Here is a 17,304-nt window from a genome sequence, read left to right as displayed (position 1 = left end):
ATTTTTGTAACATTTCAGAGTGAGCAGTACTGCAACGAGGACGGAACAACAGCTTCTCGGAGCTGCCCGGTCTCAGCAGCAGCGTTTTCTCAGCGGTCAGCTTTGTCCCGAGGACAAACCGTTCATTGTTTCAGCCACCTGCAATAGATGCCGCTGTGATTCATGCGGGGACCCGGCTCCTCCTGCCGCTGTTGGTGCTGCTGCCGCTGGGAAGAAATGCACAGGGTTTCCTGCAGCACACAGCGAGCGCGGCCGGCCTGAGCCAATCAGGAGTGCCTGACTGAGATCGCACCAAAGTAGGTATTAAAAAAAACCCTAAAAAAAAAAAAAAAAAAAGAGAGAGAGACAGAAAGAAAAGCCCCACACTTCCTCCTCGCCAGTTCTTCTGGCCCCCCGCCCCCATCTGCTCTCTTTCAGGCCTCCTCCCCCCGCCGGCTGCCCTGCCGCTTGCCCCAGGGCAGTGCCCGCCCCCGCGCTGCCCCTCCAACGGCTTCCCCTTGATTGTCGCCCCTCGACCGCTCCCCTCCCCCTTACAACTGTCTCAATCCCCTTCGCCGCCCTCCCAGCACCCCCAACCCTCCCTGGCAGTCGCCCCCCGCGCTTTCCCTCCGGGCTCCCTCAGCCCCCCAACTCTTCCCTCAGCGCTTCCCCGCCCTCCCCCCGAGGCACACACCTTGGGGCAGGTAATCCCGCCCCGCCTCGCAGAGGGGCCGCCGCCATTGGCCGGTCGGCGCGTGGCCGCCGTCAATCACCCGGAGGTTTCCCCCTGTGATTGGGCAGCCCACTCCCTCGGCCGGACGGGAGGGGGGCTGTGGGTGCGTGGGTTCCCCTCCCCCCGCGTGCGGGTGGGCAGGCGCGTGCGCGCGGGGCCGGGTGGGGGGGGGGCGTGTGGGGGGGGGGGTGGGGGGAGGAGAGGTCCGGGGCGTTGCCACGCAGGGCTCCCACCATAGCAACCGCTTCCTCCTCCGGGCACGGCGGCCGTGACGTCGGCAGCGTTTCCGCCCGGCTCGCGCCCTCGCCGCTTCCCTTCCTGCTGCCGGAGCCCGCGCCGCGCCCAGCATCCGAGAGGAGCAGCCGCTGCCGCACCGCGCTCCGCCGCCCGCCGCGCCCCGCCGACACCATGGTAGGGAGCCGGGCATCGCCGGGGGAGCGGGCCGTTACGCTTCTTCCCCTCCCCCCCTCCTCCGCCTTTATCCCCGGGGAAATGGGGGGGATGGGGGTGGTTGGTACCGCCCGCCGCATCCCGGCCTGCGCTCCGGCCGGCGCCTCCGCTGTGCCCGGCGGCAGGATGGTATCGCGCCCCCTTTTCCTTCTTATCTCCCCCCGGTACTTTCCTTTCGCCTTCGAACTCGAGGCGGCGGATCCGTTCTTCTCCCTTCCCCCTCCCCCCATCCCGCCATGAGGCGGCGGAAGGTTACTTCCCCCCCCCCCCCCCACGGGATGGAACTGTCCTCTCTCCTTCGTCCTCCCTCTGCGAGGCGATGGTGCATTCCGCGCCGCACACAGGCGCTAGGGGCGGGCGCCTCCATTTCACCCGAGGTGGGGGGGGGGGGGGGGGGGGGGCGGTGAGGAGAGTGAGCTAGGCGGGAAGAGCCGGGGGGGGGGGGCGGTGGTGGACGGCGGCCGCCGCGGGGCGATGAACGCCCCTCCCCGTGCCGCAGGGCGCGGCCGTGGGGGGGGGGGGGGAAGAGGGGCGGTGGCTCACCCCACGCGAGGGGCTGCGTGGGGGTGAGGTCGCAGCTCCCCCCCACACACACACCCCACACACACACACACCTCCCCGGGAACCTGGGGGCTGCCTCACTCGGGAGGAAGCGCGGCCTCAGCAGCATCCGCCCCGATGGTTGTCCCCGGGCGGGAGCCATCTTCCCCAAAGGCGAGGGGTTTCGGGCCTGGCCTAGAAAACGGCGGCGGCTCCGAGGAGGAACGCGGTGGCCGAGGCGAGCACCCGGTCCTCCCGCCAGCCCTTCGGGCTGGCGGGAGGACCGGGTGCTCGCCTCGGCCGTCCCGCTCTGTCGTTCCCTGTGGGCAGCCTGTCGGGGCCAGGCCGGTCTTAATCAGGCCCGGTCGGAGTCAGCAGTCCTCGTAAGCAAACAAAAGGGGAGAAGCAAAAAGCGGCGGAAGGAAAACGCTGGTTGTAACAAACACGTTTTTGCAAACGACCCCTGAAAGAATCTTGAATTTTAAGGTATTTGCTGCAGGGGCTTGAGTTTTTGGGTTTTTTTTTTTTTGTCTTGCTTCTTTGCTCAGAGAAGATCTAATGCTGGAAAACAGGAAACATAGAAATGTATTAAATATACACGCTGACTTGCCTATTTTTTCTGGCTTTCAAAAAAGATGCCAGGGGACCCCTTTCATAAATGGGATGGAATAGACCAGATAGCTGCTATGCTTCATGGTGGTTCATTTTCTCTTGGTTTGCCCACACTAAAAGTTTGCATCCCCGTTTAACTCAGGCTACTGGGACCGACAAATTCACTTGGATTGCTCACTCATACGGTTTTAACTGCTGTCCTGTTTTTGCTTGAGTCATGCACAAACACTCATCCAGCAACAAACGTGTGTGTTTTGATGCACTTGCCTCAGTTACTTGCCTTTAGTAGAGGGATTACATATTGAGGCTTTCCTGTGGTATTTACCACTAGTTTCTCAGACACGTGATATATCCAGTAAATAAACTTTTATTCTGTATAAACCCGTCAGACAGATGTGCTACTAATCTCCCTGCTTCCTATAATGCCCGAGTTGAAGCATCTACGGCTCGTCTGCGGCATGGAGCAGAGCTAATGGGAGTTGCAGACAAAGCTGCTAAAAGTCTGACAAGACTTGCAGCTCTTGTTTAAAATAGGCTTGTCTGAACAAGCTAGCTACCACCTCTGCAGTACGCAAACCTAGTTTAGAATGACTACTCAGTGTGTCAGGCTTCATCTTGCTTCGGAACCAGAGAATTCCCCAGTCAGTCAAAACTGGTATTTCTCATAGTGATCTCGTTTTTGGAACAGGGTCTGGGTTGGCTTTTTTTAAGATGCTTTCCAGTTGCTGCAAATGAACTTGCTTTTGGGCAATGAGTGTAGGCCTTCTGGCAAAGTACAGTAATGCCAGCAGGAGGGCATCATTTGGTATCAAAAGAGCATTGGATTTTCTGCTTTTGTGTCTTGCCACAAGGTTCAGTTTCTTTGCTACTGGATTAAATGAGTCCATGGTCTTTGGAGAACCGTGCAAATTATTTTTCTTGGTTGTTAGTCAATACTATTCCCAAATCTGTGTAATTACAAGGTACATATGCCTCATATACAAGATGACAGCCTCATGACGATTGGTAGTGTGGGTGTTTGGCGTGTTCCTACTTGCCTTGTCAGAATATCGCTATCAAGAGGCTCCTGCTGGGAGCAAGGGCTGACCTCAGCGATCTCATGCGGGAGAGCCTGCAGACAGCCAGAACTTGCATGTAAAGCTGTTCAGAGCCTTTCACTCGCCTGACTGTTCAGTATTCACAGCGATCTCCAGGAAGGGTACCTCAGTAATGAGAATCTGGGATGCCCAGAGCAGGCCTCCAAAGCCTGTTTTTAAGGGTGAGTTTAAGCTTTAGGTTGCTGTAGGTGCCTGGAGGGCCACAAGAAAATTCTTAGGGACACTTGGGCTCATAATAGCTGATTTCCCTGCTGAGCATGTTTCTAAGAAGCTTTGCTTTCCTGCAAGAGTCCTGTTGTGTACCAGCTTACACTCGCATTACCTTAAAAACATGTGTTTCAACACAGGAATGGGTACTACTCAAAACTTCTGCCCTCCTACTGGCTACCACGGTTCCTGTTTTTCAGCAGTGTTGCTGGTGTTGCCTTTTGCATGTGTTGCTTGTTCTACCTACCTTGATAATTTTATCAGGAGAGAACTTCATGGTAGCTCAGAGAAGGTGATGATTTCCTCTTTGGCTGAAAGCTGAGGAAATGACCTCCAGGAATTCAGGGGAGAGGTTTTTTTTCTGCTTTTTTTATAATTGCTTTTTTATTCATCTCTCCTCATCTAGCCAATAACCTTTCTTGTTGGTAGGAGAAGAAAAAAAAAAGCTGAATAGATTTTTAATTCCTTCCCTGCAAAAAAGAGACCAAATAATGCAAAATAAAAAACTCTAGCTGGCAAGATCTGCCTACAAGTGATATGCAAATAACTCTGTACTTCTTGCTGGTTTATGGTGTGCAAATAATGGCCTCTTACACAACAGCAGTAAAAAGGCAGTTAGTTATGTTTCCTATCATACTTCAGATCTGAATTGAAGCTTTGGACTTTCAGATGCATGGGCTGCCTGGTGTAAACAGAGGTGTCTGTCCAGTGGTAGGTAGCAGAGGACATGGGCCTGCAGGGACTTGGGGAGTCATTGGTGCTCCCATACTGGTGCTGGTCTTTGGGGTGAAGTTAAACTAGTTGCTCCACGCTTTGCCTCCTTTCCTACTCAGTAAAGTGGGGGTGGTAATATCAGATGGGTTTTCTTGAGTGCTCAAACAAAAGATTAAAAGCAAAGTAGTATTTAATATCCTTGTATTTTTAACCACCCACATTTTCAGTTGGCTTGTCGGCCATAGCTGACACCTTTTCAGAGGCCTGATTTGGCAAAATCTTCTCCCAGTCCTAGCTGCAGCCAGGCCGTGGGACCCTCCTTTCTACTAGGTGCTCTCACAGCTAACTTGGCTTAGTCTTCCCTTCAAGGTCTTGGTGCTGATGATGTCCCAGGGTGTTGCATAGCAGTGTAAGGGACAGCTTTGTGAAGGCTGCTGTCCCAGAACAGTTGGGTGGTAATAGCTTTAATTGAAAAAATATTTGTCACAGAGTTGCACTATGACACATTACTGAGTCAGATGGAAATGCCACATGGTTGCACAGGCAGTTCTGGCAGCGGCAGGGGATTTTGAAGGTAGATGGGAGGGATGGTATGCCTAGCATAGGGGAGCAAGGTGTTTGCTGAAGAAACTGAGAACCAAATATATGGCAGTAACGTGACTAGTAAATGTGGGAGCACAGGGTTCTCGAATCTGCCTTTCCAATCAAACAAGGCATACTTTAATAAGTTCTTAGTGTCAGATTCTGGAAAAATTGATGAGGCTTTTCCAAGAAGCAAAAGTTTCCACTTGAGTAGCTGTGGATAGTCCATGCTGGTGTATACAGTGTGTGTGCATGGTTCCCAAACAAAACAAGTCGAGAACTGGTTCTCGAAACGTCTCTGTAGGTGAGATGCACACAGGCACCATCATGGAGGGCTCTTAGGTTCTCATCACGGGAAAGAAAACCCACATTGTAAAATCTTCAGTATTTAAAAACAAATTTAGTCCTTCAAACTTGTCTTGAGGCAAACTAATTCATTCATTTAAAAGTCGTCTTGGCCGTCTTACAGTTGAGGACGGAACAAAGACTTTTCTTAGGTAAAATATTTTAAATATTCAAGGAAAATACTGGAGTTCACAGTGCTTCCTAACAAAGGAGAAGGCAAATTTCATTGTATCAAAGTTGTGTTTCAATGCAGGCTTGTCACAAATCCAGTTTATCAGGCGTCTGGCATGTGTCTCGCTCCTGAAATGGCTTTCTGTATATGGGGATTTTCTTGAGAAAGCTTTGGATTATTCTTCAGTCTTCCCTCATTTAGATTAAATTTCAGTTGTAGAGTACTTTACGATGGAGGCAAAATGTTGGAAGCTATTAGTGGAGGCAGCTGGGGACGGCTCTTGCAGTTGGAAGCCTGCTAGACAGAAGGCTCTCTCTTTGGGCTGCCCTGTGTAGGGACGGCATTCTGCTCTCGCAAGACTTCTGCAGTGCTTTGCACTTAAGGCAGGAACGGTGGCTTTGTGTAGGGAATAAGAGCCACTGTGTTACTGCAGCGCATGCTGACAAGGCATTTAATGCAGCCATTACCTCATGTGCCTACTGGTGTAAGTGCTCCAGAATAATGTACGAGGCAACGCTGCCCACAAGACACGCCACCTTTGCAATAGTTGCATGGAGGTACTGGGGAGAACTCATTTTTGCTGATTCCCTCAGACAAACTTACTCTGTCCATTCTTGCCTGAATGTCTCCCTGAATATGCTGTACTGGCATCATTTTTCCATCTGATAATTAGGTGGCTTACCTCCTTGCTGCTGCCTTGTTTCAGTGAGATTAACAGGCCCTGCAGTTAAGGTCCTCGGCACCTATAGAAACAGGCTGGCCACTTGAATGTAGTCATTTCTCTGCGGTTGTGTCCCGAGAATGGTTTTAAGTTGGTGTTGCCTGTGTTACAAGGTTGATCTGTCCCCTGCAACAAAATGTCACCAGCTGACGGTTGTGTATCTCATAAGTACTTGTCAATGAACAGCCACCCATGTACCAGTCCAGAGTTGGATAACTGCTTTCATACTGAAAAAAGGAACAAAACCAGGCTAGCTGTTGTAGCCCTGCAGTATTCAAGCCAGAATGCACAAAATATAATGAACGTGCTGTATTGAATCCTCTGAGCAGAGTGATATTAGGCCAAAGAGAGAAAATCCAGACTAGCAAATAAACGTTTATTCTGTCATTACTGGTGGGGTGGAGGCTTCTCACCAGCTATTCTTCTGGACAAATCATCAGAGACACAGTTAAAATGTTGATTGAGGACATGTATTTATGAGTGTGGCATTTCTTCTTGTTCCAGTGCTCTTGAAAGTCATCCTGTTGCTGCCCTACACAGAATGGTTGCAACCACCTTACAACAAAAGCTGCCTAGGGTTTGGGTTTGGTTTTTTGTTTTTGTTTTCCTTTTTTAGTATGTTCACAAAGCCAGGGTTGAAGAGGGAGTCCTACAGTTACAAAACTAGATCCTCTTTTTGGAAGCAATTAGTTGCACCAGGAGTTTATGGATTCATTTCAACCCATACTGTGACAGAGCTATAGGGCTTTCTCAGATGGAACAAATCTGCATTGTCCCTAGCAATATAATGGCTGCTAATGTCGGCCTGTTTGATGAATCCAGGGGTTGTACAGCAGCTGTGAAAAGGAGTAGCACCAGCTACTAACAGCCTTTTGCTTTGGAAAGCTGAAAAATCTAGTTCTTGCTATTGTTCCTTCAGCTTCTGGTCAGTCTCAGTTACCAGCTGCAGTTTAAAAGTGAATTTTGAGTTTCCAGACTAAATACGCTCAACATTTTTGGAATCTGAACTGACTTGCCAGCAGTGCTCAGTTTCTTTATAAGGAAACAACTTGTCTTCCGACTTGGAGACCTGTTTCTGGCTGTGCAGTAGCACAAGCCTATGGTCTTGACTGCGCAGTTTGCATCAACCTGCAGCTCCATTGCTGCTTGCTTCTGGCTCTCTGCTAGGCATTAACCTCTTCTTTCAGAGTTAACTTCTTGGCAACAGGAATTGCTGCAGGGAAGTTAATTGTTGTGGTCCTGGAGCAAAGACCAAGCATCTACAAAGGTAGAGCTAGGTGGTATGAACTGCTTTTATGCCATTACTAGACTAGTTCAGGATTTCTAAGCATTTTCTACTTAGAATCTTGATTTTTTTTTGTGACTAAAACTAAGTCTTAACATCTGTTGTCAGCTGCTGAGGTGCCATTAGAAGGTAAACCTCAGGCTGAAAAAAAGATTGTCTTGAGCTCACTGTGGATTTGTCCTTAGTGAATGATGCGATAGTTTTAGTTGCTGCACTGTTTGCTTTATTAGGGGAATTCTGTATTATTTAGAGTCTTCCCAGAGAGCTCTTGCCTAGGCCAACCACAGGAATGGGAGGAGAAAGACCTTTAGTCCTCATTAGTTCTCAATTACACTGTGACAAAGTGCAGTCTCTTCATATGGAGGAGGTGACATAGCAGTGAGTCACTTTGAATCGATGTTTGCACTTTTGCTTGAATTTATCCTGGAGTAGGCTTACTCTGCTTACTTTCCTTGCCTTATTGGAGATAGGCAGAGGGGTGGCTGCCTGCGAGGCGGCTCAGGTACAGTGTCTTATTCCCTGTTCTCCTATCCCAAAGTAAGTGCAAGGGATTCTGGAATCTTGAGGGAGGTCCCCTTGTATTTGAGTTAAGAGCACTGTTCTCCACGCTAGAGAAAACCTTCTGTCTCAGATTCACTGCTGTATGAGATTGCCCTGGTTTTGCATGACCAGCACTGGCAGGATCTAGATGCCAGACTCCATGGTATTAGATTCTGCCAGCTGTGCCACCTCTCTTCACTGGATTAGCGAAGCTGTGCCAGCCACTAGAAGTTACAGAAGGCGAGATGTTGGTAGGAAAAGGAGAATCTGGGCTCATCTGAGGTCCTGCATGGTAGGCATTGGTCAAGGCTTTAAAAATAAATGCACATTAAGTAGTTGTCCAATCCATAACCATCTCTCAAGGATAGCCTGTTTGAAAGCTAGCACTAAGCAGTTCCCCTTCACCACTCATCTTCCTGGGTTTGCAGCTGAACTCTGACATTTCTTTATAACACTTCCACTCTGAAAAGGTACAATGTCCCCCACAAAATGAATCCATCAAGCAAATGTATTGGGGCTGAGCTTAGAGAAAAACAAAATGAAGAACAACCTTTAGTCTTTTCCAGGTGGTATATCTCACATGATGATTTACCTGACAGTTTAGTATTGCTGACTGTGCTTGTAAGAGTGACGTGTGGCAGTTTACACAGAGGGAGGAGGGCTGTTTTCCTTCTGAGATATGAATTGCCATATCTGAGGATAATGTCATTTGAATTCAGAAGACCAAAAACCAGCGGGGGAAGAAGCGGTATTAGTAAGGAATCTCACTGTTTACACCACATGCAGTGTTTTGAACAAATAGATGGATGTTGGACAGGCTTCAGTTTGGTCTTTACAGCTCTGGCTGTGATGTCCTTCCAGCAGCGTCCGCTGGCCAGTAGAGCTTCCCATATTTGCAGTATTCACTATTGTACAGCTGCTTTTAAGCTCTCCAGCTTTGCTGCACTCTGAGAACAAAACTCAGATACAAATGCTTCTATACTGCCACTTTTTTTTTCTGTCTTGTCTCATTCCCAAAAAAAGCAGCAGACTGAAAATGCAGTTCAGCCTCTTGTCGTTCTTGCTAGGTCTTGTCCTCCTTATTCTGTGCAGCTGCATTTAACATTAGATTTATAATGCTGCATCTGCACCTCTTATTACAGCTGGCACAGGGGGATACCACTAAGTAACTAGAATTTCTCATCAGACTTCAAGGAGGGAGGGGGAAATTGAAGAGTCAGGCAGCTTGCTTTAAAAACTGGTGGAGGAACTGCTGGGAAGTAGATACTTTAACTGTTAGGCTTGCAAGTTCTCCCCTTAAAACTGAATTCAGAGCAACTTCTGAAAGTTGGCTTGTTCAGCTAAAAACTGTACCACTACAATCCCAGTATCCTGCTACATCTCCCTTGATCTCTAAACCAAATCCATGTGACAAGTGTGGAATTTGGCCGCGTTTTACCTCTGTTCGTAAAGCTGGGTGCTAGAAATGGCTAGGAAAGTTTGAACAGAAGAGCCTCATGGGCTTGATTGTCTAGCCAGCCTGAAATGGGTAACAAAATTAAGCTGCTGTAATGCCAAAAGATCTGCTGCAACTGGATCTCTGAGGACAAGCGGTGGACATGCATGTAAAACTACCCCAAAACAATGTTCTAATATAAGTAGGATTGTGCCTTCTTTGGAATAGTTTTGGTTTGGCAGCTGGCTGTGGGTAGCATTGAGACTCCAGATTCTTTACTTGGCCTGGAAAAAGAGGGCCTGCAGCCTTTTCTGAGGAGATTCTCAAGCCACTGATAACTATTACCAGTATTGGTTGTCCTCTAGCCTTGGATTTAAGGCAGTGCAGTAATACAGTTGTGAAAATTCGCGGTGGTAGCCCTAGAGGTCTTTGCTCTTGTCTTTGCAGGCATCTGGAGTACAAGTTGCCGATGAGGTATGCCGTATCTTCTATGACATGAAAGTGCGGAAGTGCTCTACGCCTGAGGAAATTAAGAAGAGGAAGAAGGCTGTCATCTTCTGCCTCAGTCCAGACAAAAAGTGCATTATTGTGGAAGAAGGCAAAGAGATTCTGGTGGGAGATGTCGGTGTAACAGTTACCGACCCTTTCAAGCACTTTGTGCAGATGCTTCCTGAGAAGGATTGCCGTTATGCCTTGTATGATGCAAGCTTCGAGACCAAGGAATCCAAAAAGGAAGAGCTGATGTTTTTCTTGTGGTAAGCCATCTTCCCAACTTGCTCATTCCTAACATGTAGTCCAAGCACAGTGGGTGAGGTCTCCGAGCATTCGTATTGCCCAGGCTTGCAAGATGGCAAGCTTAAAGTGAGCCAGACAGCCTGATGCCTGTATTCTGAGCCACGAGACGTATCACTTGTTCGTAAGCGGTGGGATACTGTTTCTGTCTATGCTGGATAATAAATGTCACTAATTACACTCTTTTTGGTGTATCCCACTAGGGCACCAGAACAAGCACCTCTCAAAAGTAAGATGATCTACGCAAGCTCCAAGGATGCAATCAAAAAGAAGTTTCAAGGTACGTAATACAGCTAACACTCCTAGTTGTGCTGTGCCCTTTGAATGCTTACACAGCAAGGCTTCTTCTGTTGGCTAATTGCTGTGGGTTGGGTTCTGGCGGGTGTTTTTGAGATACTAGTGAGACATGAGAACTTCACAGGTGAAATGTCCTGTGACAGAGCTAAAACGAGCTCCGGCTAAAACTTACACTGTCTGACTCCAAATTTTAGAGGCACTAGAACTGTGCTCAAGACAACAGCAGGCTTAGCAATGCGTGGTGCCATAGCTGTACTGTATAGAGCAGCACATCTGCACCATACAGGCTAGAAACCATTAGATTCATAGCATGGAGCTGGATTTTGTGCAGAGCTGCCACTGTCGCAGAGGACTTTCAGCCCTGTGTCTGTTGAAATACACAGTCTCATAAACTTACTGTGCTGTAGTAGTAGTAATTAACAATTCACTTGATTTAGAGGTGCAGTTGTGATTACTCATTTCAAAATTTCAAAAGGCATTGTATCTCCAAGCAGAGAAGCAAAGTTCTGTTCAGCCTGTCGGACACCGTTAACCAATGAGTAAACATCTTGCTGCAGCATTCAGAAATTTCATGCTAAGTCGGTCATTATGATGGCTCGTAGCCGATAGCACTGCCCCCCCCCCGCCCCCCCCCTTCAGTTCCTTATGCTGTGCTGGGCCAAAATCTTGCAGCGTGCAAGACTGACAGGATCATTGTGAGCGGTGCCAGCCTTCACAGGACAGCTCAGCAGTGGATTGCAACTACCCAAGGAGACTGTTGTGTGCTGCGTGTGTGGAAGTTGAAAAAAGAAATCCTGAAGAAATTCTGCTGTTCTCCACATAAGACAGGCTTGGGTTGGGCTCCCTGGCCTCCAAAAAAAAAAGAAACCACTGTTGATTCTTTAGCCCAACAAAATCTTTCTGGTCTTTACATCTCAGGTTCTTACCCTGATTCTTTTACCCACCTCTCCAGAGCCAGCGGGAGATGAATCGGCCATCTTAGTGTGCTTGCATGTAGCTCCCTCACCTGCCATATCCAGGGTAACACTAGAAATGAGAGATTCACTTGTAAGATAGCCTGCAATGAAAAGGGTAACAGTCTGAGCACTGTTCTAGTGAAAACTTTCTCCCTGATATTTCTAAGTTGATATTTGGTGTCTAGCCAGATGTCTCTGTGACATACCAGGGGAAAACCATCCAAATTCCTAAGCTAAGGCAGGACTTACCTGCTTGAGTGACCAGATTGCCACCTCTAATATTACTACCAAGTATGTTTCTTTGATCACTAGCATGTTGAAATACTGCATTATTGAGTGTTTTGCCTCTTTTTTTAGGCATAAAGCATGAATGCCAAGCAAATGGGCCAGAGGACCTCAACCGAGCTTGCATTGCTGAGAAACTAGGAGGCTCCCTAGTCGTAGCTTTTGAAGGAAGTCCCGTGTAGATGTCATACAGTGCCACAACTCTACAAGCATTCCATGTTTTAATATATCAATTATGTAAAGCGACCATTTTAGGCAAGGGTTTCACTAACAGTAGGGAAGCTGTCTTGTAGAATAAAGTAGATTTTGGAGATGTAGCTTGTATGTAAAAATGACCATAAATAAATCAAATCTAAGGATTTATCTTGGTGTATTAATATTTGCATTGGTTGTCCAGCCCAATACTGTCCCTGGTGGATTAACACTAAAGGTCTCAAAAAATTTTGGTCCAATGCAGCAGTGTATCATGGCATGAAAGGGGGGGGAGGTGAGAACAACCTGGTTCCTGTTCTTACTTTTCTAAATTGTAACAAGCAAAATTCAGTCAGTCTTTTTGAGGCTACTGGCCAAATTTGCCAAACTCAAAAACTTTTCCCCTGTAACCATTTAATACAAAACTGTAGTTTAAGTTAGGCTAAAGCAACCTGTTGGCACCAAAACTGGTTTAAATTCTTAGTGCTTGCAGTTGCAGAGCAGTAGTAATAAAGGCTAATTCTGAAGTTAAATAGAAATAAAATAGACACACTTTTCTGGAGAAATAGTCCTAATCCACTCTTGTAAACTCACGGTGCAGTAATAATATTTAAAGGTTCACTTGTTCTGTAGATTCAATTTTCTTGTTATGAAGTGTCTTGAGGTCTCTTCCAGCCTGAGTGATTCTATAAAAATTGCTTTTCTGTTGACATAGTTTAATTTAGAACTACCTTAGTTTCTCTAATACACACTTCCTAGTGGATCAGATGCTTCTGAGGCTTTTACAAATGCAGATTCTTCTATCAGAGCTCTCCAGTTATGGGTAGTACAATGAGAAGGAACCACATTTTAAAAAGTGGTATTCTCAGCCCCAGTCTTTGGTCACTTGGTCCATTTGTCAATAATTACTATTGATTTAACCTAGTAGAACCAATCAGCCTGACTAATACGGCTTGACCTGGGCTTTTTGTCTGTTAGCTTCTTTAATTCTGTAGAAATGCATGGAAATATCACCTACTAGAAAGTTTGACCTGAAATGCCTTTTGTATGGGGGGTAGAGAACGTTCCTGTGCCAGCTACAGAGATCTTAAAAGCTTCCATGTTTCACCAGTGGTTGATTAAAGCTGTTTCCTTTGTGTAATGTGTACATGGGAGGTGCATAGAGTTTTCCTGTATGTCTGTAGAGAAAAAGAAAAAAAGAAAAAAAAAAAACAAAACCAAACCCTTAGCCTCCAGTGCGTTACTGTGATATGTTCTGTGTGTGCCAAATTCAAACAGCCTAAATAAATGGGGTTTCCCTCCCCTGGGTCAGTGACTGATTCTCTCCAGCCTCCAGATGAGCCCTCCTGCAGCGGGGCCAGTGCTGCTGGCTGGGCACTCAGGGAGCTGGTACACCTTCCGCATCTAGTGCCCTGTGCTGCTCAGGGCGGGGAAGAAAGGGCATGGGCAGACAGGCTGGAAGGAAGAGCTGGTGGAGGAGGAGGGATTTGGGGGGGAAAGCAGGGTCATCTGTCTGCAAAGTGAGCTGCCCTCCTTGGCCCTGCACCCCTCTCACTGCTAAGCAGCTGCCAGCCTGCTGCAGGCTCTGGCTCCATAACAGCAGCACCTGGTCTACATTTTAGCGTTTGGACCCAAATTTCCACATGTTGGGCAGCTTCCTGGGAAATATCTTGTATTTGCACTCTGAGCAGGAGAAACCCAGCAGGCATCAGTTATTTTGTGCTGGTTTCCCTGTAAAAACTGAGGGAGCTTTCTCTGGCCAGCCCCATGAAGCCCAGGCTGTTACAGGCTGTCCCTTCCTCTGCGAGCTCTGGCCAGATGTGCAGGGACAGAAAGCTGCGCTGTCCCCACGGTTCCTCGGCAGAGCAGTGCTCTGCGCTGGTTTATCTGCGGGGCCAGGGAAATCATGGTCCATTACCTAACTCAGCATGTGCCCTCTCTGGCCATGCTGCGTGGTTAAAACCTTTAATTAAAGGCAGGCATTGACTGCTTGCTCTAACTTGGCACCCACACGGGTCACAGGGTTGGGAGCACAAGGTTTTCCAATGCAAAGAGATCCACCGAAGCGAAGCTTTCTGATTTTCAGAGAAGCAAACTGGATTGTTTTCTGCTGGTGCTTTTAGCCTGTGTTTCAGTCAACTCTGAGCTCACCCAAGTGGGTAATCGTCATAAACAGCTTGTCCTTGCCTAGGTGTCTGCAGTGCTGGTCTCTGTCTAAAGTCCAGGTTGTGATAAGGAAACGTGACACAGCGTCACATTTGGGAGTGGTGCTGCCTGACGAGGGGAACTCCCTGCCAAAATCCAGCTGATAACAAGTGCCTCCAGACTGCAGGAATCTTGGAAGACATATCCAGCCCAGGTGACACCATGGCGGACTTCTGCCTGGGATTTCCTTCTTTGGTTAGAAAATGGAGCAGGAGACCCTGCAAAGGGTAAGGATGTCAGGCCTGGAAGATAGGAGGGCAGTTCCCACAAGAAAGCCCTTGGATCAGCGACTTGGGTACAAAGTGCCTTCATCCCAGGACTTTGAGGGATGAGAGGGCTGAGGTGGCACTTTAGGCCTTGGTCAGTTGTGGTCCCACAGCTTAAGCTGATCTAAGGGGATTTGGCTGCTTTTAGGACCCTCACAGCAAGTCGCGAGGTATTACATGGGCACCTCTGGAAGAGTACTCCTGTGCTCCAGCGCTGGCAGTAACTCTTAACCTTCAGAGCTATAATGCTTCAGGCTTGTCCATGTCATGGAGTTAGTGGGTTGTTTGTCCTTCTGCAGTTGGGGGGGATGAAGAGCATGGGAAGATGTTGCCTTTTGTGACTGTTTCAAATCCTTCCAGTTAAGGTTTCTCCCAAATCACCCAGACCTTCTGAAAAGGCCAGGCAAGCAGGGAGAGACATCAAGAATGCTTCCTATAGCTTGGCCAGCTGCTGGGGAGAGAAACTACTTTCTAACAGGACTACACAAAGAAGAAAAAGGTGAAGGTGTTCAGGTGATGGACGCAACTCAGAGCCACACAAGCTCAGCAGGACCGCAGTCCAGGGGGTGCAGCTTGGGTGCAGCAAGAGCAGAGCTGCTAGAAACCTTTTCGAGTCCATGCGTAGGCAAGTGTTTCCCCAAAAGACATTTTTGTCCATTACGCTGGGGAGAAGATGGGGATGGGAGATGGAGACTGGTAATTCAGGCCTGAGCATGGGCAGCAGATGGTGTAAATGTAATTTAGCTGCTGCGACAGAGGTGAGCTTGAGTGTCTAAGGTGTGGCTTGTTAAGCCCACTACTCAGGCTGAAAGGTAAGGCTCCAGCGTTCCCACCCAAAATCACCCCAGCTGGGCCATTGTTTGCTCTTTATCAATAAAGAAGTACCTGCCTGGAGGAAAGGAGATAACTTACAGGGCAGGCATGTTGTGAAATCCCACCAGCTGCTGGAACAGCAGGGCCTGGCCAGTCCTCAGCCCTGTGTGCTGGTGGGCAAGGCTTGGGTTTCTCCTAGCCTCTCAGGATGTCCTTCCCCTTCCACCAAGGAAGGAGGAAAAAAATCCAGCGGTACCACTTCAGGCATCAAAAATTAAGTTAAACATCTTTCCCTAAAGAGATGTGGGGTTTTCAGCTTTACTTAACAAGATCAGCCCCTCTCTTTCTTCCTAAAACAGCCAGCTGGGTGATGTGTCCTCACACTGGGGTCACCGAATCTGCTCTTGTGAGGCCTTTGGAGCCCCATCAGAGCTCACCTGCCTCATAGCGTGGTCAGACCACCAGCCATCCTCCTTGCACTGACTGTTTTGAGGGTTTTGCTACTGCTTGTGTGTTAACGCCTGGGTATCTAGCTATCATCGGCTGTGTTTTGCACAAGAGCTCACATTAAAGGAAATCGTTGCAAAAGCAAAAAAAAAACAACAAAACACCAAACAACTGAAAAAAACCCAAAGGATTGCATCACTTCACTGCACCTGCTGCTCTGGGGCCCTTCCTACTGATGGCTCTCTGGGGGTGACAGCCACGCTGATAGGCTCAACAGCTCACTCCAGCTTAAGGGTTGGGTGGTTTTTGGTTTTTTTTTGGTTTTTTTTTTTTTTTTGGTAGTCTTGGTAAAATCCAGGCGTTCCCTCACTTTTGAGGAGCTGAAAAGCCAAAGGGTGACAACAGGCCAGGCATGCCGCTCTGCAGCGAGCGGCAGTGCTGACAGTGTTGAGGTCACTGGCAGTCCTTGGTTCATGAGGTCCTCTGCATGCACCACAGCATCCAGGAACAGAAACCGAAGGCAAATCGTGGCTGCGCGGCAAAGGTCTAGCTTACCGAGTTTGTCCCTCTGTCATGGGGAAACAGACGTGGCAGAGCCCAGGGCGTGCGGGATCTGCCGCCTCTGTGCGTGCAACAGCCCTCATAGCCCAGGGCTGGGAGTGGTGGGGGGCAGCAGGGCTTGTCATGAGCGTGTGGGGTCTCAGCTGCCAAGCAAGGGGCTGGGGCCACCACCCCAGAGGGAGACGCAAGCCCTCTGCGTGGGTGCATGGGCTCCATCACCTCCCATCCTGTGAGGAACTGCAGGCAGTGAGCGATGGAGGGGTGTCCCCAAGCCACCCACCAAATCTGGGGAGAGGGGTGGGGGAGATGGTGGCCCTCCTCCTTGCAGCTCTGCACACCCTGTCCCCCCCCCCAAGGTGCTCAGCCCATTTCTGTAATGAGTGTTGATGGGCTCAGCCCTGATGTGCGCCCCGACTTCTGGGTGCAACAGCCCTTGCTCAGCCTCCGGTCAGCAAAGCCCCAGCAAGCCCCAGAGAAAAGGGTGCTTTCGGACGGGGGCGGGAGGCAGGGCTGGGGAGGGGGTGGCGCCCTCTCCAGAATTCAGCAGGAACCCCTTTTCTTGCCTGGTCTAAGATGGACCGGATGGACGAGAACAGACGCACACACCCCACACACACCCCACCCCCACCCCCCCCCCAAAGTGTGATTTGGGCCAATTTCCATCACAGCCCCAAAAGCCACAGTGCTGGGGGGTGGACAGGACACGTGTCCCCCTGGTCCCGCCTGCATGGAGTCTCTGGTGTCTAATAGCAAGGTTGAGTACACACTGCCTTCCCCGGGAGCAAAAATGGAGGCAGGTCTGTCCCTCATCCCCCTTCCCAGCCTTGGCTCTTCGCACACCCTGAAGGGACCAAGCACTTCAGGGGCCTTTTCGCCCCTTCTCAAATCCTGCTGATCTCAGCACCAGGCTCAGCAGCTTTATTGTGGGGAGACAGGCACCGAGCCGTCACGTGGCTTCTGCCATTTCCTAAGCAAGCAGCTTGGGGGAAAAAAAAAAAAAAATGAAAAAAATTAAAAAGCCAAGCCACAAGAAAGGGAAGAGCAGAGGGCTGGAAAGGCTGGCAGCAACCAAGGACCA

The 17,304-nt window shown here is 49.0% G+C and overlaps 2 protein-coding genes across 2 annotated transcripts in view; both read left to right on the top strand.

The window, feature by feature from the left end:
• Nucleotides 1-17,304, top strand: part of MGME1 (mitochondrial genome maintenance exonuclease 1) — a 215,286-nt gene that overhangs the window by 88,865 nt on the left and 109,117 nt on the right. The window lies entirely within an intron of this gene.
• Nucleotides 828-12,105, top strand: DSTN (destrin, actin depolymerizing factor). Its single transcript, XM_075749505.1, has 4 exons — nt 828-1,123; nt 9,860-10,167; nt 10,408-10,484; nt 11,815-12,105. The coding sequence occupies exons 1-4, from the start codon at nt 1,121-1,123 to the stop codon at nt 11,922-11,924; spliced, it is 498 nt and encodes a 165-aa protein (XP_075605620.1). The 5' UTR covers nt 828-1,120; the 3' UTR covers nt 11,925-12,105.

The sequence above is a fragment of the Balearica regulorum genome, chromosome 3 (genome assembly GCF_011004875.1).
Source record: "Balearica regulorum gibbericeps isolate bBalReg1 chromosome 3, bBalReg1.pri, whole genome shotgun sequence".
NCBI classification, from domain to species: domain Eukaryota; kingdom Metazoa; phylum Chordata; class Aves; order Gruiformes; family Gruidae; genus Balearica; species Balearica regulorum.
Note: the sequence above shows the minus strand (reverse complement) of the source record. Positions and strands in the feature narration are given on the sequence as shown.

What these genes read in the sequence shown, in the direction of transcription:
- DSTN (XM_075749505.1), top strand. An exon ending in GAGCTGATGTTTTTCTTGTG is followed by an intron (nt 10,168 to 10,407) that starts GTAAGCCATCTT and finishes GTATCCCACTAG; the next exon opens with GGCACCAGAACAAGCACCTC. An exon ending in AATCAAAAAGAAGTTTCAAG is followed by an intron (nt 10,485 to 11,814) that starts GTACGTAATACA and finishes CTCTTTTTTTAG; the next exon opens with GCATAAAGCATGAATGCCAA.